Source organism: Bufo gargarizans, chromosome 3 (genome assembly GCF_014858855.1).
Source record: "Bufo gargarizans isolate SCDJY-AF-19 chromosome 3, ASM1485885v1, whole genome shotgun sequence".
In the NCBI taxonomy this organism is placed as follows: Eukaryota; Metazoa; Chordata; class Amphibia; order Anura; family Bufonidae; genus Bufo; species Bufo gargarizans.
The window spans coordinates 230,816,779-230,838,931 of NC_058082.1; the positions used below are offsets into that span (position 1 = coordinate 230,816,779).

At 46.3% G+C, this 22,153-nt stretch overlaps 1 protein-coding gene across 1 annotated transcript in view; it reads left to right on the top strand.

Annotated features, from left to right (window-relative positions):
* The first annotated feature begins 1,675 nt into the window (after positions 1-1,675).
* Positions 1,676-22,153, top strand: part of TM9SF2 (transmembrane 9 superfamily member 2) — a 48,674-nt gene continuing 28,196 nt past the window's right edge. The window contains exons 1-4 of the mRNA XM_044285564.1: positions 1,676-1,717; positions 2,000-2,113; positions 16,663-16,730; positions 20,796-20,889. Of these exons, the coding sequence (XP_044141499.1) occupies positions 1,676-1,717; positions 2,000-2,113; positions 16,663-16,730; positions 20,796-20,889 (318 nt within the window). The remainder of the gene's footprint in view (positions 1,718-1,999; positions 2,114-16,662; positions 16,731-20,795; positions 20,890-22,153) is intronic.

Below are 22,153 nucleotides of genomic sequence, written 5' to 3' on the forward strand. Positions count from 1 at the left end.
TTTGGAATTTTTTTTCAAATAAAGGTGAATGGCTCGGTCTGGAAATTGGTTAAGGGTACGGCCACACGGTCATGGTTCCTGAAGCCGTTTCGGAAGCCAAAATCAGGAGTGAATTAAAAATTTTAAGTCTTATGCTTTCTCTCCTTTTATGATTCCCTCCTGATTTTGATTTCTAAAACTGCATCAGGAAACCTGACCGTGTGGCCGTACCCTAACAGTCTAGGCTCAGTGTCGTTACCAGGAAAAATACCCTCTGCAGAAACAATGCAATGAGAGTAGGACATCTGTGATTGAATATGTGCACTTTGTTGTCTTCATCGAGGACACCACATGTGGAATTCACCTTTAAAAAATTAGTTGTGTGCCCCTGGACTCATTGGCTGGTGCTATCTGTAAGGACATTCTAGTACAACTAGCACAAGGGGGCTGGTCAATGGAGTCCCTCTTGGACCAATAAAGGGGTTGACTTAGGGTACTTTCACACTAGCATTATTCTTTTCCGGCATTGAGTTCCATCCTAGGGGCTTTATACCGGAAAAGAACTGTTCAGTTTTATCCCTATGCATTCTGAATGGGGAGTAATCCGTTCAGGATGCATCAGGATGTCTTCAGTTCAGTCTTTTTCACTTTTCAGGACGGAGTTAATACCGCTGCATGCTGCGGTTTTATCTCCATCCAAAATTCTGGAACACTTGCCGGCATTTTTTTCCATTGAAATGAATTAATGCCGGATCCGGCCCTGAGTGTTCCGGCAAAACGGATCCGGCATTGTGGTCTGCGCATGCTCAGACCGCAAAAAATGTGAAAATAAATAAATGCTGAATCCGTTTTTCCGGATGACACCGGAGAGACGGATCCGGCATTTCGATGCATTTGTCATACAGATCAGCATCCTGATCCGTCTGACAAATGCCGTCAGTTTACATACAGTTTGACAGATCCGGGAATCCTCTGCCGCAAGTATGAAAGCACCCTTATGAAGACAACCCTTTGTTATTTAGAAGCCGGCCAGGTCCACCAGAGCAGGAGCCACTTACAGGCTTGCTCTGGGGCTACTGGATCAGGAGAAAGCCCTCTATGACTCCCATATGCCCTAATAAATCACAAGCACAGGGCGTGGGGAATAAGCTATGGTGCACACACTTTAGATGCCGGTCCTAATAAAGGCCCATAGCTGGCGGTGGTTCTGCCGAAGTTATGAAGAGGCGCAGGCCTTTCCATAACTTTGACGCATCCAGCGCCAGTTTTAAATTTACGACAGGTTCCTAGCTGTCTTACATTAAGACCTTCTACTCCTAAAACAGGCATAAAAAAATGATGAATGCGACAGACCTGCTGGCCTGTCCCCTTCCGCAATTTTAGACCTGGCGTGAACACATACGGAACACATACGGAAATGCATCCGTATGTCTTTCGTATCCGTTCCGTTTTTGCGGAACCATCTATTGAAAATGTTATGCCCAGCCCAATTTTTTCTATGTAAATACCGTATACTGTATATGCCATACGGAAAAACAGAACGGAAAAAACACTGAAAAAGCCATACGGTCGTGTGAAAGAGGCCTAATTTAGGCGTATTTCAGAATAGTAAATTACCCCCTATGTTTTTCCCTATCAGGTGGGATGCTGCAGTTGTCATCCCTTGACATTCTGTGGGGAGATCCCACTACATGACATGGAGCACATTGGCTGCTGTAGTACAGGCACTGGACACCCTGTAAGTGTCCCTCTGACATAAATGTGGCAGTTATGAGGAGTCAGGGTCGCAGCTCCATTTCCATAGAAACCAGCCTATTGCACAGCGCGTCATCCGTCAGGGAGTCACATGACAGCCGGACCCGGAAGTAAAGGCGGGGATTGGTGATAGGTCGGCAGGAGGGTCCGCAGTCCTCGGTGCGACGTCAGAGCGGGTGACGTGTCTGAGGAGCAGGAAGCGATTGTATCCTGATCCCCGCCGCCGTGTATGTTCTGTATCCCGGATCTGTGATGGCGAGCTCAGCCCTGCGCCTTCTCCTGCTGGCGGCCGTTCTGCGGCCCAGGTGCCGCCTTCTACCTGCCGGGCCTGGCCCCTGTCAGCTTCTGTGAGCACGGCAAAGAGACCCCGGAGTGTAAGGTGAGCGCTGGCATCTTCCTGGTTACCGCTGGCAGCCATGGCCTCTGCTGGCTCAGTCATGTAAGGCTGTGTTCACATGTATCAGGCAGAGGACCCTTCCCTGCTGTGTGCCCGATGGGACATAGAACGCAATGGCCGAATGGGTTCCCCAGAACCACATGTGGAAGGCAATGCTCTGTCCGTGTTAGAGGAGGGCCCCCATATATGTGGTCTACTCCTGTTATGGGGGACCCCCACCTGAGCTCCCCTGGTAGGCTGAGTCATTATCTGGAAGCCATGTAAGGGGATATTCACACTGGGCAGACATTTCTATTGATCTGAATGAGGTTGTGCTAGGATTTCTGCAAAACCCATTCATTCAGTAGGACGGGTAGAGAATGTTCTGCAATAAAACTGCCCCTTGTGACCATACCGTAATCCTACACATCTTTGTTGCCTATAGCAACCCATCACAGTGCAGCTTCTATTCAAGGAGTTGTCCTGTGACCCCCTGCCCCCTATCCACAGGATATGTGTTTGATCAGGGGTCTGACCACTGGTGCCAACGCTGATCATTACAGTAGGGGCCTGGGTACCCCTTTTGAATGGAGGGTCAGACCACTGCTGTATACATAACGCCTGTACAAGTGTCATTGACGCCTGTTCAGACCATTGTACTCCTTGAAAAAAGTCTAAGGCTTACCAATACGTCCTAGACTTTTCCCCTACATTCAGCAGCTCAGGGTGCGCAGTGAGCAGCACGGGCAGCGCAGCGATGCTGCCTGTGCCTGAAATAACCAATAGCAAAGCTCCTCACAGCAAGGGGCGTTGTTATTGGTTGCTTTGGGATCGTGAGCTGCAGCCCGCTATCTATATGTGCACAGGGCAGCCAGGGCTGCCCACACTCTACTACACCCGCAAACTAGAGCAGTCGTCCTCCGGTCCCAGCTGCTGCGCCTCTTCTCCTGTAGGGGGGCACCAGGTCTCTTCTCTACAGTGTGTATGGGCACAGAAGGAGTATGTGTATGCTCAGTGTTCTGAAGTTGCCCTGTACATGTGGTGGGACGTGGGGTTTGTGAGAAGCAGGAGGGCTCTCGAGCCTTTCTGAAGGACTTGGGCTGGAAGTGAAGCGCTGACATGTCATAGGATCCACTAGTTTGGACAAGGATTGGATCCCAGTGCTAATGGGACCTGGCCTGTCGCTCCCATGGACCTACATGTATTCAGGGATCTCAAGTCTCCCGGACGTTCAGGGAGTCTCCCGCTATTAGATAGCGGCTCCATGACGCCCGCATGTGAAACAATATATCCCGGAAAGATTTACTCGCAGTGTACCCTTCTCGGCGTGTGCACACAGTGCAAGAAGAAGCCGATGCCAGCAGTCAATAACGGCGCATCAGGCTGAGCCTGTGCGCATGCGCGGGATCTCAAAGCGGGAGGAGGGGGAGAGGCGGCACTGAGGAGTAGAAGGTGGCGCTGGGCACGAACGGTGATGCTTGGGCACCTTAATTCAATGATTGACAGGTTAGTAAAACCTGTTTTTCCGCATGAATAAAGCCACAAGTAGCTTTTATAAGGAAGAAGTAGTTCAGCTATTTAGGCCATGCAGAGCAATGAACATCTGCAACTGATAGCCGTACAGCTCATGTGAATGGAGGCCTAATACCGGCTGTACCGTCAGTGTCTCATGCAGAGTTGTCTGTAGGTAGATGGAAGGGGGTGTCATCTACGTGGATCTAGATATATAGTATAATTATTTCCTTGAAGGGCCCTCGCCCTGTCCCTGAAGGATCAAAGTACTATTCACACCCAGCCTTTTTCTTCATTGTAATGCATAATTGTGTGGAGGGACCTACCCTGTATTAGGACCTGACAAACCTGTTGCATACATTCCTCTACTGTGTTTTTTTTTTTTTCCTTTTGGAATTTGTTTTTGCTGCATTCTCTTGATTCTTTCTTTATCTACTGTATATCTCTATTCTACACTACACGGGCCTCGCCTATCCCCCATTTCTTTTCAAAACCTGTAGGATCCCCGCTAGTCTCTGCTTCCTAGTAGCGTCTCGACACACAGGATATGCCTGGAAGACTGAGCAGACATCTCCAGGTATTTCCAGCATGTCAAGATGGGACCAAGAAGCAGAGACTGGCGGTGAAACGTGCAATTGTGGAGGTGAGAGTGAGGATGGCTTCTTGTATTTATTGGATCACTATATCCCCTGGACAACTGCATAGTAGGACTGGGCAAATTTGTCAAAATAATAATAATCTAGATTATTTCAACTTTTAGAAGCCATTATTGACTTATAACCTTATTTATTTTTGTTTTCTTGCCAAATAAACTAAAAAACACATCTAACTGGTTCGGCTGCAGTCAGGGTGGCCACTTTCCTCCCGTAAAGGAGGACCTCTTACCCGGCACAGTGGGTGATGACACTTAGTGTCTTGTGTCATCACCCACTGTGCCGGGTAAGAAGTCCTCAGCTAAATTGCACCATTAATGATTATTTTTTAGTGTTGAGCGAATCGAACTTCATATCATAGATCCAAAGCTGATTTGTTTTCCTGCCGTCCAGAGACCTTTCTCTGTACAGTGTTAAAAGGTATTGCCTCCATGGAGGCAAAGTTTGTTTCATGACGAATGAATTCGATGTTCAGTTCTACATCCTTTAAAAACATTTCAAATTCAGAATCCGAAGTTGGGTTTGGTACCGAGGTATCAGCCAGTCACAAACCCAACTTCAGATTCCGAATTTGATAGGTTTTTAAAGATGTAGAACTGAATACCGAATTCATTCAATGAAGTCTTGTGCAACTTCGGGTGAAACTAATTTTGCCTCAAGGAGTCAATATATTTTAATGCTCTATGGAGACAGGTCTCTGTACAGTGTTCAAACGAATCGACTTCGGATCTGATCCAAAGCTCGATTCGGTCAACACTAATTATCTTACTCACCAGACTTGGTACTTGCGATATTTCATTCCTTTACTCACTGCTACCAAGGGTTTGCTATTGGGCGTTACAGTAAGGAGATATGAGGAGAGAACTACAACTCCCAGCACTTCCCTGGCTCACACAGAATTGATCATTTTCCAGTTTATTCTCCTCCACACAAAGCTCCCACCCTCATGTCACATGATGTCATCACAAGTTCCTTCCCGCCACTTCTACACTGCTGAGCTCCGCTCCCTCCTGCACTGATCACATGACGGTGATGTCATCACAGCAGTACTGTACCAGCACAGTCTGTACTGAGTTTCCTTAGTCCCTACTGCCTGTGCCAGGATTAATGGCAGGGGCAGTAGGAACTGAAAAGACTACACATACTGCGCAACAGAAGAAATTATTTTGATTTGATATCGTGGTTTTCAATTTGGCACTGAACTGGGGGCAAAAAAAGGGCAAGGAGTCTTGGCAGGTCTTTTGCCCGATTCTTACTGCTTAAAGGGAACCTGTTATGTGGATATTTGATTATAATCTAACTAATTATATACAATCATTAACTACTAAAAAGTACCTTAGATGTATTCAGTTACTGGTGTGACAGACGGTTACCTCATAATATGCACACAAAGATGCCAGCATGCTAATGAGCTGATTCGAGTCCAGTGTATATTTAATTCAGAGCTATAGCCACTCCCCTGCTGCTGATTCATATGGAAACAAACTGTCATTCAGCAGCAGGTGGGCGGGGAGATTCAGGAGCTCATGAATATTCATGACTCATCATTATGAGCTGGAGCTTTTTTTAATACAAGATGTTGGCAGATTGACTGGGTCAATTAAAGAAAGTGACCCAGCATTTTGCTAAACGAATCAGTTACTTATTTATGTTGCCCTTAGTTAGGACACCATAAGGCTACTTTCACACTAGCGTTCGATCGGATCCGTTCTGAACGGATCCGATCATAATAATGCAGACGGAGGCTCCGTTCAGAACGGATCCGTCTGCATTATATTGTCAAAAAAAAGCTAAGTGTGAAATTAGCCTGAGCGGATCCGTCCAGACTTTTACATTGAAAGTCAATGGGGGACGGATCCGCTTGAAGATTGAGCCATATTGTGGCATCTTCAAACGGATCCGTCCCCATTGACTTACATTGTAAGTCTGGACGGATCCGCACGGCCAGGCGGACACCCGAACGCTGCAAGCAGCGTTCAGGTGTCCGCCTGCTGAGCGGAGCGGAGGCTGAACGCCGCCAGACTGATGCAGTCTGAGCGGATCCTCATCCATTCAGACTGCATCAGGGCTGGACGGAAGCGTTCGGGTCCGCTCGTAAGCCCCTTCAAACGGAGCTCACGAGCGGACAGCCGAACGCTAGTGTGAAACTAGCCTTAAACTGGTGATAGGTTCCCTTTTAAGTTTATTATTTCTTAAATAAAATGATGGGTGGGAAAGCTCTCCAGAGCTTCAGAGGGCTCCTACAATTAGTTAACAATGAAAATGTCCCAACTACTAGTGAGACCAGTTTAGAGTCAGTTTGGGCTACATTGCAGCTTGATAATCATAAGGTAACTAGTGTAGGTGTGATCTAAAATATGCTCTACTACTTGAGTAAATAGCTAAAATGACATTGAAGGGGGAAGTTATCATTATGGGAGACATTAATCTTCCTGATGTAAACTGGAAAACCAAAATAGCTAGTTCTGCCAGGAGTACAGATATTCTAAATTCCTACTGGGATTATCTCTACAGCAAGTAGTGGAGGAGCCAACCCAGAAGGAGGCCATTTTAGATTTAGTATTCACAAATGGGAATTTGGTATCTGATATTACTGTAGGGGAAAGCTTGGTATCTAGTGATCACCAGTCAGTGTGGTTTACTATAAGTGACTGAGTCACACCACACAAAAACAAAAGTTTAGGATTTTAGAAAAACTGACGTTTCTAAAATTAGATTAGTGGTATACGAGTCCCTATCAGATTGGAACAGTTTCATTGGAGTCCAGGAGAAATGGGACTGCTTAAAAGTGGCACTATTGAAGGCAACAGATAATTGCATTAGGCTTGTCAGTAAAAGCAAAAAAAAGGGAAGAGACCACTGTGGTACTCAGCAGAAGTGGCCAAAATCATTAAAAACAAAGAGATTTCTTTTCTTTCTTTTTTTTTTTTTTTACAAAACGCTATCTATCTATCTATCACACACATATATACAAAAAGGGGAATTTCTAAGATTAGGCAGAGAGAGGCCAAGCAAGTTAAGAGCTTCTAAAGCACAGGCAGAAGAGAAATTAGCTCAGTCAGGGAAAAAAGGCAATAAGGCATTCTTCAGATACATAAATGAAAAAAGGAAACTAAAACAAGGAATTACCAAATTAAAAACAAAAGAAGGAAGGTATATGGAAGAAGATAAAGAACTAGCTGACTGCCTCAATGAATACTTCTGTTCAGTTTTTACAAAGGAAAATGAAGGAAAAGGACCTCAGTTAGGGAAGAAGACTAATCAATCTTTTGATGCATGTGGCTTTACAGAGGAAGAGGTTCTAAGTCAGCTGTCTAAAATGAATACAACTCAAAGTTATTAAGAGCTTAGCGGTGAACTAGCAAAACCATTACCAGATTTATTTAACCAATCGCTAGTAACAGGAGTCGTCCCAGAAGATTGGAAATTAGCAAATGTTGTGCCCATTCACAAGAAAGGTAGTAGGGAGGAATCGGGCAACTATAGGCCAGTAAGCCTGACATCAATAGTGGGGAAATTAATGGAAACCATACTTAAGGCTACTTTCACACTAGCGTTCGGGGCTCCGCTTGTGAGTTCCTTTTGAAGGCTCTCACAAGCGGCCCCGAACGCATCCGTCCAGCCCTAATGCATTCTGAGTGGATGCGGATCATCTCAGAATGCATCAGTCTGGCAGCGTTTGGGATCCGCTCAGCAGGCGGACACCCGAACGCAGCTTGCAGCGTTCGGCTGTCCGCCTGGCCGTGCGGAGGCAAACAGATCCGTTTGAAGGTGACACAATATGGTGCAATTTTCAAACGGATCCGTCCCCCATTGACTTTCAATGTAAAGTCAGGACGGATCCGTCTGCGGCTACTTTCACACTTAGAATTTATTTTACAATATAATGCAGACGGATCCGCTCTGAACGCAAGTGTGAAAGTAGCCTAAGGAGAGGATTGTGGAACATCTAAAATCCCATGAATTGAAAGATGAAAAACAGCATGGGTTTACTTCAGGGAGATCATGTCAAACTAATCTGATTTTTTTTGATTTTTTTTTTTTTTTGATTGGGTGACTAAAATAATAGCTGGTGGAGGTGCAGAAGACATCGCTTATCTAGACTATAGTAAGGCTATTTATACTGTCCCACATAGAAGGCTTATCAATAAATTGCAGTCTTTGGGCTTGGACTCCCATATTGTTGAATGGATTAGGCAGGGGCTGAGGGACAGACAACAGAGGGTTGTAGTCAATGGAGTATATTCAGACCATGGTCTTGTTACCAGTGGGGTTCCTCAGGGATCTGTTCTGGGACCCATATTGTTTAATATCTTTATCAGCGAAATTGCAGAAGGCCTTAATGGTAAGGTGTGTCTTTCTGCTGATGACACAAAGATTTGTAACTGGGTTGATGTTCCTGGAGGGATACAACAAATGGAAAAGGATTTAGGAAAACTAGAGGAATGGTCAAAAATCTGGCAACGAAATTGTAATGTTGATAAGTGCAAGATAATGCACCTGGGGCGTAAAAACCCAAGAGCAGAATATAAAATCAGTGATGCAGTCCTAACCTCAGTATCTGAGGAAAGGGATTTAGGGGTCATTATTTCAGAAGACTTGGGGTCCATTCACACGTCCGTTGTTTCTTTCCTGATCTGTTCCGTTTTTTGCGGAACAGATCTGGACCCATTAATTTTCAATGGGTCCTGAAAAAAATCGGACAGCACAATGTCAGATTTTTTTTCAGGACCCATTGAAAATGAATGGGTACAGATCTGGTCCAGATCTGTTCCGCAAAAAACGGAACAGATCAGGAAAGAAACAACGGACATGTGAATGGACCCTTAAAGGTAGGCAGACAATGTCATAGAGCAGCAGGAAATGCTAGCAGAATGCTTGGGTTTATAGGGAGAGGCATTACCAGTAGAAAGAGGGAGGTGCTCATGCCGCTGTACAGAGCACTAGTGAGACCTCACTTGGAGTATTGTGCGCAGTACTGGAGACCATATCTCCTGAAGGATATTGATACTTTGGAGAGAGTTCAGAGAAGAGCTACTAAACTAGTACATGGATTGCAGGATAAAACTTACCTGAAAAGATTAAAGGACCTTAACGTGTATAGCTTGGAAGAAAGACGAGACAGAGGGGATATGATAGAAACCTTTTAAATACATAAAAGTAACACAGTAAAAGAGGAGAGAATATTTAAAAGAAGAAAAACTGCTACAAGAGGACACAGTTTTAAATTAGAGGGGCAAAGGTTTAAAAGCAATATCAGGAAGTATTACTTTACTGAGAGTAGTGGATGCATGGAATAGCCTTCCTGCAGAAGTGGTAGCTGCAAATACAGTGAAGGAGTTTAAGCATGCATGGGATAGGCATAAGGCCATCCTTCATATAAGATAGGGCCAGGGGCTATTCATGGGATTCAGATATATTGGGCAGACTAGATGGGCCAAACGGTTCTTATCTGCCGACACATTCAATGTTTCTACTTCTCATATTTACCAAGCTAGTTTTCTATTGGTCATCCTAAAGACATTTAGGACTGGGTTCACATGACCTGTCAGCAGAACAAAAAAGAAAGGGGGGGGGGGAATGGATACTGTATTTTAAGCATCCGTTATGCGCATTTTGCGTCCCTTTTATCTATTTCCATCGGAGATCCGTATTTATTTATTTTTTGGGGGGGGGGGAAAAAGTCCTACATTAGTGTAAAAAATAAAAATACAAAAAGTCCTGCAGTTTCCTTTAAAACGTACTACAGTTTTCAAAAAAGTTTGCATAATGGCTGGGCTTCTTTGTACACTCATACTTGCTGTTCCTTCAGAGTATCTGATTGGTGGGGGTCCATCACCTGGGACCCCCGCCGATTAGCTGTCTGAAGGCACCAGCGCTCCGCAGCCTTGCAGCTTTCCCTACGACGAGTGACGTCACATTCATTAGTCACGTGGCCTAGGTGCAGCTCAGCCCCATTGAAGTGAATAGAGCTGAGCTGCAATGCTAAGCATTGCCGCTATAGAATGTACAACGCCGTTCAAGGTGAGTGGAGAAAAGGTTGTGACGCCAGCGCAAGTGTCTTTTTAAACAGCTGATTGGCAGGAATCCCGGGTGTTGGACCCACATTGACCAGAAACAAATGACCTTTCCGGAGGATAGGTCATCGGTAAAAATATGTCGATAAACCCTCTTAAGTATCCTACATTGTTTGTGTCATCAGTAAGAACTGACACTTTACTCTCTATCCCATTCACAAGATCATTGATAAAGAGAACTGGGCCCAACACAGATCTCTGTAGTACCCCGCTACTGACTTCAACCTGCTGTGTTAAAAAATAATAATAAAAAAATTGGGGTACTTTCACACTAGCGTTTTTTGTTTTCCGGCATAGAGTTCCGTCCTAGGGGCTGTATACTGGAAAAGAACTGATGCGCAATTTTTATTATTATTCCCCCCCCCCCCCCCATCCCCCCGCGAGTGCAAAGCGTTTTGCATGCGTGTGAGAAAAATCTGCATGTTTGGTACCCAGACCCAAACCCGCACTTCTTCACAGAAATTCGAGTTTGGGTTAGGTGTTGTGTAAATTTTATTATTTTCCCTTATAACATGGTTATAAGGGAAAATAATAGCATTCTTAATACAAAATGCTTAGTACAATAGGGCTGGAGGGGTAAAAATAACAAATAATTTAACTCCCCTTAATCCACTTGTTCGTGCAGCCGCCTTCTCTTCTGTCTTCGCTGTCCAAGAGGAAAAGGACCTGTGGTGAAGTCACTACGCTCATCACATGGTCCGTCACATGATCTTTTACCATGGTGAAGGATCATGTGACGGACCATGTGATGAGCGTAGTGACTTCACCACAGGTCCTTTTCCTCCTGGACAGTGAAGAAGACAGAAGAGAAGCCGGCTGCACGAACAAGTGGATTAAGGGGAGTTAAATTATTTGTTATTTTTACCCCTCCAGCCCTATTGTACTAAGCATTTTGTATTAAGAATGCTATTATTTTCCCTTATAACCATGTTGTAAGGGAAAATAATAATGATCGGGTCCCCATCCCGATCGTCTCCTAGCAACCGTGCGTAAAAATCACACCGCATCCGCACTTGCTTGCGATTTTCACGCAGCCCCATTCACTTCTATGCATGAAAAATGCAGAATATAAAGCATGCTGCGATTTTCACGCAACGCACAAGTGATGCGTGAAAATCGCTGCTCATGTGCACAGCCCCATAGAAATTAATGGGTCCGGATTCGGTGCGGGTGCAATGCGTTCACCTCGTGCATTGCACCCGCGCAGAAATCTCGCCCGTGTGAAGGAGGCCTTAGAAATCAGAAAAAAATAAAATAATAAACGTTTAACCTCAATTTTGCATTAATTCCTGTTTAACACCTTAAGTGTTAACACACTTCCTAAATATTTTGAGAGATGCAGTTTTTAAAATGGGTCATTTATAAAGGTTTTAATATATAAGCATCTCAAAGCCTCTTCAGAACTTATTTGGTCCCTAAAAAAATAAAATAGGATTTGGAAATTTTCTTGAAAATGTATAAAGTTGTTGTTACATTTACAAGTGTATTTGGAAATCTGAATTCCTTTTTTTTTTTTTTTTTTTTTTTTTTCACGTTTTATGTTGCAGCCTTGTGCTAATTTTTTTTTAAAAAAATGCAAGTTTTCTCCTATCAATCTGCACTTATTCCCCCTTAACCCCTTAGTGACCACCAATATGCCTTTTTACTGACTTTCTGCCAGGCGCATGGCTTCTTAAGATGAGCTTAGTTTTTGATGACTCACACCCGTGATAAAATAAGGCTAACCCTCCAGCAGCGCAAGGGGAGCCGAAGACCAGCATGGAGATGCCAGTCTTTGTAAGGGTCCATTCACACGTCTGTTGTTTTTCCTGATCTGTTCCGTTTTTTGCGGAACGGATCTGGACCCATTCATTTTAAATGGGTCCTGAAAAAAAAATCAGACATTGTGCTGTCCGATGGACAGACATTGTGCTGTGAATGGACCCTTAATATGCCCCGAATTGGCTTTCCCTGCACTCAATAAGGCTGGGTTCACACCTGAGCGTTTTACAGCGCGTTCCTACGCGCTGTAAAACGCTCAACAAGGAGAAACCAATGCTTCCCTATGGGAATGGTTCTCACCTGGGCGTTTTACAGCGCGTAGGATCGCGCTGTAAAATGCCCGACGCCCCAAGAAGTACATGAGCTTCTTTGGGGCGTCTTGTCGCGCGTTCCCATACATAGACTTTCGGGAACGCGTGACAATGGGCATTCGCTTGTCTCTGTATGCGCGATTGCAAACTCCGGTACAATCGCGCATATAGAGCGCTCCATCGCGAACGCTCAGGTGTGAACCCAGCGTAAGCTTCTATGAAATTAACCTAGGGCCTCTTGCACACGACCGTATGGCTTTTTCAGTATTTTGCGGTCCGTTTTTAACTGATCAGTTTTTCCGGGTTTTTGTTTCAGTAGTGTTTCCGTTCCGTTTTTCTATTTGGTTTCCGTTTGTGATCTAATTTTTGCGGATCGCAAATGGAAACGGAAGCATACAATGTTTAAACAGTAAGTACATAAAAAAATTGGGCTGGGCATAAAATATTCAATAGATAGTTCCTCAAAAACGGAATGGATACGGATGCATTTTTTTATTTTTTTATTTTTTGTGTGGAACCATTGACTTGAATGGAGCCACGGAACGTGATTTGCATGGCAATAATGGGACCTGTTTTATCTTTGAACGGAAACGGAATGCATACGGAATACCTTCCGTTGTTTTTGTGGACCCATTGAAGTGAATGCGGTCTGCATGCGGAACCAAACAGAACACAAAACAACGGAAACGGGCGGGGGGGGGGGGAGGGAGGGACATTCGTGTGCAAGAGGCCTAAGGGAGTGGCTGAATAGCAATCTTAGACAGGTTGAAGGATGTTGGGCAATGTTGTTCCATGCATGTGTGATAGTTTAGCATATTAAAAATAAGTTTCTTAAGGCCTCCTGCACACTAACTTGTGCGCCCTGTGGCCGTGCTGCACAAACTTTCACTTAAAAGGGTCCGATCTGCTCGTTCCACAAAAGATAGGACATGTTGTATCTTTTTGCGGAATGGAAGTGCGGGCCGAAACCCCACGGAAGCACTCCATAGTGGTTTTGTTCCGTTCTTACGTTCCACATCTCCGGATTTGTGGACCCATTGAAGTGAATGGGTCCGCATCCGAGATGCGGAATGCACACGGAACGGTGCCCGTGTATTGCGGATCCGCAAATGCAGTCCGCAATACAGCAATGCGTGTGCAGGAGGCCTTAGGCTGGTGTCGCACAGCTTTTTGTAACCGTTTCTGATGCAGTCTTTTGATCCAAAGCCAGAAGTGGAGTGGAAGAGAGAGAATTATAAGGAAGGGACTTCTTCCTGCTGCTTCCACTTCTGGCTTTGGCTCAAAAAATGCATCAAAAACTTCCACCACAAAAAGCCATTTGTGACACTGCCCTTAGGGTGCTATTACACCATGGCAGACTTAGGCCTCATGCACACGACAGTTTATTTTCACGGTCCGCAAAAACGGGGTCTGTGGGTCCGTGACCGTTTTTTCGTCCGTGGGTCTTCCTTGATTTTTGGAGGATCCACGGACATGAAAAAAAAGTCGTTTTGGTGTCCGCCTGGCCGTGCGGAGCCAAACGGATCCGTCCTGAATTACAATGCAAGTCAATGGGGACGGATCCGTTTGACGTTGACACAATATGGTGCAATTGCAAACGGATCCGTCCCCATTGACTTTCAATGTAAAGTCAGGAGTCCCTTTACTTTCACACTTGCGTTCATATAATGCAGACGGTGGCTCCGTTCAGAGCGGATCCGTCTGCATTATATTGTTAAAACATTTCTAACTGTGAAAGTAGCCTCAGACGGATCCGTCCAGACTTTACATTGAAAGTCAATGGGGAACGGATCCGTTTGAAAATTGAGCCACAGTGTGTCATCTTCAAACTGATCCGTCCCCAATGACTTACATTGTAAGTCTGGACGGATCCGCTTGCCTCCGCACGGCCAGGCGGACACCCGAACATAACTTAAAGCGTCCCCATCACCATGGGAACGCCTCTATGTTAGAATATACTGTCGGATATGAGCTACATCGTGAAACTCAGATCCGACAGTATATTCTAACACAGAGGCGTTCCCATGGTGATGGGGACGCTTCAGGTTAGAATATACTGAAAAACTGTGTACATGACTGCTGCCTGGCAGCACCCGATCTCTTACAGGGGGACGTGATCAGCACAATTAACTCCTCAGGTGCCGCACCTGAAGGGGTTAATTGTACTATCATATCCCCCTGTAAGAGATCAGGGCTGCCAGGCAGCAGGGGGCAGACCCCCCCCCCCCACCCCCCCAGTTTGAATATCATTGGTGGCCAGTGCGGGCCCCCCCCCCTCCCTCCCTCTATTGTAATAAATCATTGGTGGCACAGTGTGCGCCCACCATCGCCCCCCTCCCTCTATTGTAATAAATTGTTGGTGGCACAGTGTGTGCCCACCATCGGGCCCCCCCTCACTCTATAGCAATAACAACATTGGTGGCAGTGTGCGGCCCCCCCCCCCCCCCCCCCCCCCGATCATTGGTGGCAGCGTAGTTCCGATCGGAGTCCCAGTTTAATCGCTGGGACTCCGATCGGTAACCATGGCAACCAGGAAGCTACTGCAGCCCTGGTTGCCATAGTTACTTAGCAATAGTACAATAGTAGAAGATTCATACTTACCTGCTTGCTGCTGCGATGTCTGTGACCGGCCGGGAGCTCCTCCTACTGGTAAGTGACAGTTCTTTAGCAATGCGCCGCACAGGCCTGTCACTTACCAGTAGGTGGAGCTCCCGGCCGGACACGAACATCGCAACAGCAAGCAGGTAACTATGAATCTTCTACTATTGTACTATTGCTAAGTAACCATGGCAACCAGGACTGCAGTAGCGTCCTGGTTGCCATGGTTACCGATTGGAGCCCCAGCGATTAAACTGGGACTCCGATCGGAACTCCGCTGCCACCAATGATCGGGGGGGGGGGGGAGGTGGGAGGCGGGAGGCCGCACACTGCCACCAATGTTGTTACTGCTATAGAGGGAGGGGGGCCCGATGGGGGGTGCACACTGTGCCACCAACGATTTATTACAATAGAGGGAGGGAGGGGGGGGGCAATGGTGGGCGCACACTGTGCCACCAACGATTTATTACAAGGGAGGGAGGGGGGGGGGCCGCACTGGCCACCAATGATATTCAAACTGGGGAGGGGGGGGGGTCTGCCCCCTGCTGCCTGGCAGCCCTGAGCTCTTACAGGGGGATATGATAGTACAATTAACCTGAAGGGGTTAATTGTGCTGATCACGGCCCCCTGTAAGAGCTCAGGGCTGCCAGGCAGCAGGGGGCAGTTATGTACACAGTTTGTAGTGTATTCTAACTAGAAGCGTCCCCCATCACCATGGGAATGCTTCTGTGTTAGAATATACTGTCGGATATGAGTTTTCACAAAGTGAAAACTTAGATCTGAAAAAGCTTTTATGCAGACGGATCTTCGGATCCGTCTGTATGAAAGCAACCTACGGCCACGGATCACGGACACGGATGCCAATCTTGTGTGCATCCGTGTTCTTTCACGGACCCATTGACTTGAATGGGTCCGTGAACCGTTGTCCGTCAAAAAAATAGGACAAGTCATATTTTTTTGACGGACAGGATACACGGATCACGGCCTCGGCTGCAAAACTGTGCATTTTCCGATTTTTTTTTTTTTTTTTTTTTTTCCACGGACCCATTGAAAGTCAATGGGTCCGCGAAAAAAAACGGCACAACGGCCACGGATGCACACAACGGTCGTGTGCATGAGGCCTTAGTCTAGTTCAAGTGTTTTCTTATGCTACTTTCACACTAGCGTTCTGGTTTCCATTTGTGAGATCCGTTCAGGGCTCTCACAAGCGGTCCAAAACGGAGCAGTTTTGCCCTAATGCATTCTGAATGGAAAAGGATCCGCTCAGAATGCATCAGTTTGCCTCAGATCAGTCTTAATTCCGCTCTGGAGGCGGACACCAAAACGCTGTCTGCTTAACATAACTGAGCCAAACGGATCCGTACTGCACACAATTTAGGTCGATGGGGACGGATCAGTTTTGTCTGGCACAATAGAAAACTGATCCGTCTCCCATTGACTTTCAATGGTGTTCATGACTGATCCGTCTTGGCTATGTTACAGACTATGTTGACGGATGCATGCGGTTGTATTATTGTAACGGATCCGTTTTTGCAGATCCATGACGGATCCGAGTGTGAATGTAGCCTAAGTTGTACATTCTTTCAACATCATTTTCTTGTATAAATTGCATACTAATTGTATTTTCTTATTTCTTGCAGTCTGATATTGAGCTGTTTGTGAACAGACTTGACTCCGTAGAATCGGTGCTACCTTATGAATATGCTGCGTAAGTATCGCTGAATTGTCCTAAATGATTATAGGTCGCATGAGTATTATTTAACTAGAATTTATGAAATTCTTTATTTCCTATTTCTTGGTTAATGTGTCTTTCTAATTTACTTCTGGCTTTCAGTCATTAGTCAATATGATAATAATGATAAAATAATAATCATGAAGTCAGTGGGAGCAGAGGTGCAGTACTGAGAACGGCCATTACGTAGTGTGCAGCGCTGTGGTGTTCTGACTCCATACCCTGTTTACTGGAACTGTGGCTGCAGGTAACCGCTGGGTATTGGAGCCCCTCTAAATTACCTACATGTTATCTTAGAACTTGTCATCAAACTATATCACATTTAGGGCAATCTGTTATGTCTTTGCTCGGCTCAGTCTTAGGCCTCATGCACACGACCGTTGTTTGGGTCCGCATCCGAGCCGCAGTTTTGGCAGCTCGGATGCGGACCCATTCACTTCAATGGGGCCGCAAAAGATGAGAACAGCACTCCGTGTGCTATCCGCATCCATTGTTCCCTTCCGTGGCCCCGCTAAAAAAAATAACATGTCCTATTCTTGTCCACGCTTTGCGGCCAAGAATAGGCATTATATTGACGGCTGCCCGTTCCGTTCCGCAAATTGCGGAAGGCACACGGACGGCTTCCGTTTTTTGCGGACCGCAAAAAACGTAACTGTCGTGTACATGAGGCCTTAAAGGGATTATCCAGTAATGGATAATGAGGACCTATCCTCAGCTCTTTCAGGGAGCTGCAACGCTCACCAGAGCTCTGTTGAGTACAGCTGGCATCTCTAAACACAGCGCCGTACAGTGGCTGTGCTTGGTATTGCAGCTCAGCCCCATTCACTTCAACTAGGCCATGTGACTGATTTACGGTGATGTTACATGGCCTAGGAAGAGGCTGCTGCGTTGGTGTCTTCTAACAGCTGATCAGTGGGGGTCCTGAGGATAGTTGATCAATATTAATTACTGGATAACCCTTTTAAAACCTATGGTATGTACACTAGGAGATTTATCAAAACAGGTGTAAAGGAAAAGGTTAATTTCTCATCGCAACTTTTGGAAGATGAGAAAATCAATTGAATTGGTTGTTATGGGCAACCAATTGGTGTGGGCACTAAATTAATTATCCTTTGCACAGTTTTGATAAATCTTCCCCCATAATCTATATCCTGATGTTGGTCTACAGTAGGAATTTCATTATACTTTCCTCCCTTCTCGAATGTTATTGCTATTAGACATGCATTAGAGAATTGCACTTTATGCTAATGTTTATGACATTCCAAAGTCGCTGGTTTTGATCGGCCAACCATCTATTGCAGGGGTGCACAACCTCTGGCCCATGAGCTGGATGCAGCCTGCAGAGCCACAGTTTGCGACTCACGTCCTGCCGGTTAGAAGCAGAGCTGATTGTGCTATTTAGCTGTGTTTTTGACCAGAGTGCCACACAGTACTGGATTCATGGTCCTGTTCCAGCAGGAGTAGGTTGGGTTTCCCACTGTCAGTGACAGCCAGTGGCCCAAGGAAGACAGATGCAGTTTATTACCGCTTCTGCCTTCTCCTTCCTCTAGTGGACCAGCAATCATGCAATTGCCAAGTTCCTCGGGTGCTGAGCTGTAGGATCTTAGCAGATCCTGGTCAGCCTTGTATAAAGACACACACACACACACACACACACACTCGTGTGCATTAGGCCTATGGGAAAGTGCTTACTAGTTATTACAGGTCACTGGTCACACAGATATAACTTATAACGAGGGGGATCTCTTACAGGGGGATATGATAGCACAATTAACCCCTTCAGGTGCGGCACCTAAAGGGGTTAATTGTACTATCATATTCCCCTGTAAGAGATCAGGGCTGCCAGGCAGCAGGGGGCAGACCCCCCCCCCCCTCCCCAGTTTGAATATCGTTGGTGGCACAGTGTGCGCCCCCCATCGGGCCCCCCCTTCCTCCCTCTAATGTTAGAAATCGTTGGTGGCACAGTGTGCGCCCACCATCGCCCCCCCCCCCCTCCCTCTATTGTAATAAATCGTTGGTGGCACAGTGTGTGCCCACCATCGCCCCCCCTCCCTCTATTGTAATAAATCGTTGGTGGCACAGTGTGCGCCCACCATCGGCCCCCCCCCCCCCCCTCTATAGCAGTAACAACATTGGTGGCAGTGTGCGGCCTCCCACCTCCCCCCCCGATCATTGGTGGCAGCGGAGTTCTGATCGGAGTCCCAGTTTAATCGCTGGGGCTCCGATCGGTAACCATGGCAACCAGGACGCTACTGCAGTCCTGGTTGCCATGGTTACTTAGCAATAGTACAATAGTAGAAGACTCATAGTTACCTGCTTGCTGCTGCGATGTCTGTGACCGGCCGGGAGCTCCACCTACTGGTAAGTGAAAGGTCTGTGCGGCGCATTGCTAAAGAACTGTCACTTACCAGTAGGAGGAGCTCCCGGCCGTTCAGACATCGCAGCAGCCAGCAGGTAAGTATGAATCTTCTACTGTTGTACTATTGCTAAGTAACCATGGCAACCAGCCAGGGCTGCAGTAGCTTCCTGGTTGCCATGGTTACCGATCGGAGCCCCAGCGATTAAACTGGGACTCCGATCGGAACTCCGCTGCCACCAATGATGGGGGGGGGGGGGGGTGGGAGGCCGCACACTGCCACCAATGTTGTTACTGCTATAGAGGGAGGGGGGGCGATGGTGGGCGCACACTGTGCCACCAACGATATTCAAACTGGGGAGGTGGGGGGGGGGGGGGTCTGCCCCCTGCTGCCTGGCAGCCCTGATCTCTTACAGGGGAATATGATAGCACAATTAACCCCTTTAGGTGCCGCACCTGAAGGAGTTAATTGTGCTATCATATCCCCCTGTAAGAGATCGGGTGCTGCCAGGCAGCAGGGGGCAGTCTTGTACAAAGTTTGTAGTGTATTCTAACTAGAAGCGTCCCCATCACCATGGGAACGCTTCTGTGTTAGAATATACTGTCGGATATGAGTTTTCACGAAGTGAAAACTTAGATCAGAAAAAGCTTTTATGCAGACGGATCTTCGGATCCGTCTGTATGAAAGCAACCTACGGCCACGGACACGGATGCCAATCTTGTGTGCATCCGTGTTCTTTCACGGACCCATTGACTTGAATGGGTCCGTGAACCGTTGTCCGTCAAAAAAATAGGACAGGTCCTATTTTTTTGACGGACAGGATACACGGATCACGGCCTCGGCTGCAAAACGGTGCATTTTCCGATTTTTCCACGGACCCATTGAAAGTCAATGGGTCCGCGAAAAAAAAAACGGAAAACGGCACAACGGCCACGGATGCACACAACGGTCGTGTGCATGAGGCCTTAGAAACAGAATTTGAGGTCCATTCACATGTCCACAAGTGTTTTGCGGTTAACAGTCTCCTCCTCACCGGACGGATACTACTAATTAGCATACAGGGCGGCAAAAGTGAACGAGGGGCACAGAGCCCCAACAGAGCAGCCGATCTGAAAATAACATTAGCGCAGGGACATCTACTGATCCTGCCCTACACTGCCATGTACTAATATTGTTGTGTCAGGACTAGTGAAGGTCCTCTTTATAGGCCTCTTGCACACGGCCGTTGTGCGACTGTTCAGTGCATTGGGAACTGCCCTATTCGTGCGGCAGTTGTGACAGATCCAGACCCATTCGACTTGAATGGGTCCCTGATCCATCCGCACCGTAAAAAAAAATTGATCAAGTTCTATATTTTTGCAGTGTAGGGGTCACAGCCAGAAGCGGCTTCAGATTGCGGACCTGTTCACTTGATGAGGGGAGCACACGGCGAGTGTCCGTTTGCGGCCCGCAATACGGGCCATGACCGGCAACGGCCGTGTGCTTGAAGCCTTAAGCAAATTGATTTCAACTGGATTGTGCAGTACTTCCTATCACCTTTTGGAGGCAGTGCAAGATAAAATAAACACAAAGTACAGCAGGGATGGAAAAGGAATGTATAAAGCAGGCAACACTACATTATGGATTTTTTATTTTTTTATAAAAATTGAATTTTCTCAGTAACATTAATATTTTTATTTTTAAGGTTTGATTTTTGTCAAGTAGAAAAGGAAAAAAGGCCATCTGAAAATCTGGGTCAAGTGTTGTTTGGTGAAAGAATTGAGCAGTCTCCGTACAGGGTTGGTATATATTTCAGTATGTTTTACCAAATTTCTTTTTAAATGTAAGTTTGTGCTAAAAGAAAACATAAGTTTTAGTTTTCTAGTTAAATATGCAGTATAGGAGGCTATGGTTTTATAATGTAAATGTACTTCCCAGTGGCGTTATTAGTCTTAAGGCCCCTTTACTCTGCCCAAACATCAGGCAGATCATCTCTAACAAGCGTTTGTAGGAATGCTCATCGGGTGTAAAGATGCCGCCAATTACACTCGTTCATCAGGTGTTAGGCTCATTCATCACCTAAGGGCGCATTCACACGACCGTTTGTGTTTTGTGGATCCGCAAAACACGGATTCCGGCCGTGTACGTTCCGCAATTTGCGGACTGCACGTGGCCGCAGCTATAATAGAAAATGCCTTGGGCAATAACAGGACTTTTAAAAAAAAAAAAACTTTTTATTGCGGGGCCGCAGAACGGAACCACAGGTGCAGGCAGCACAGGTCTGTATCTTTTGTGGCCCCCATTAAAATGACTTGGTCCACACCCGTTCCGCAAAATTTGCAGAACGGATGCAGACTCGTTCATAAGGCCATCTGAATGAGCTGTAAATCAATGTTTACCGACGACAGATCATGCCCGTTTCTCTATGGGTAAAAATGATGGCATTAGTGATCACTCCTCTCCATACTGTGGAGGAGATCACTCTTCCTTCACTGAAGAGCAGACAATTGTCAGAAAGGAAGCGTTCTGCTTAGTTGAGCAGTGTAAAAGGGTCTTTATGGTTATACTATTTTTACTATTATTATTTTTTAATTTTTTTTCCATTAAAGAGGACCTTTCATGGGTCCAGACATTATGAAATAAGTAGGGGGTTGTGTAGGGCATAATTCGTGGATGTAATATCTCTTACTAGTGTGTCTGTCCGGCGCTCTGTTCCCCCGCTGTGCCCCCGTTCACTTTGCCCGCCTGTTTCTCAATGGGCATCTCCTTCTCCCTGGCTGTAGTGCGGTCCAATCACAGCTCTCCGCTGTGATTGGACCACGCTACAGCCAGGGAGAAGGAGGCGCCCACTGAGAAACCCTGGCGTCTCCTCCTCCCTGTACCAATGATATTCATTACCATACCAGTCGGGAGAAGTGAACGGGGGGCACAGCGGGGGAACATTTACAGTAACACACTTCCGCCCGGCAGTGTGTTTGGTGACATCACCAGCTCTGATGGGCGTGCTTTAGCGCTGCCCTGGCCATTTTACTGCCTAGGGCAGCTCTAAAGCCTGCCCATCAG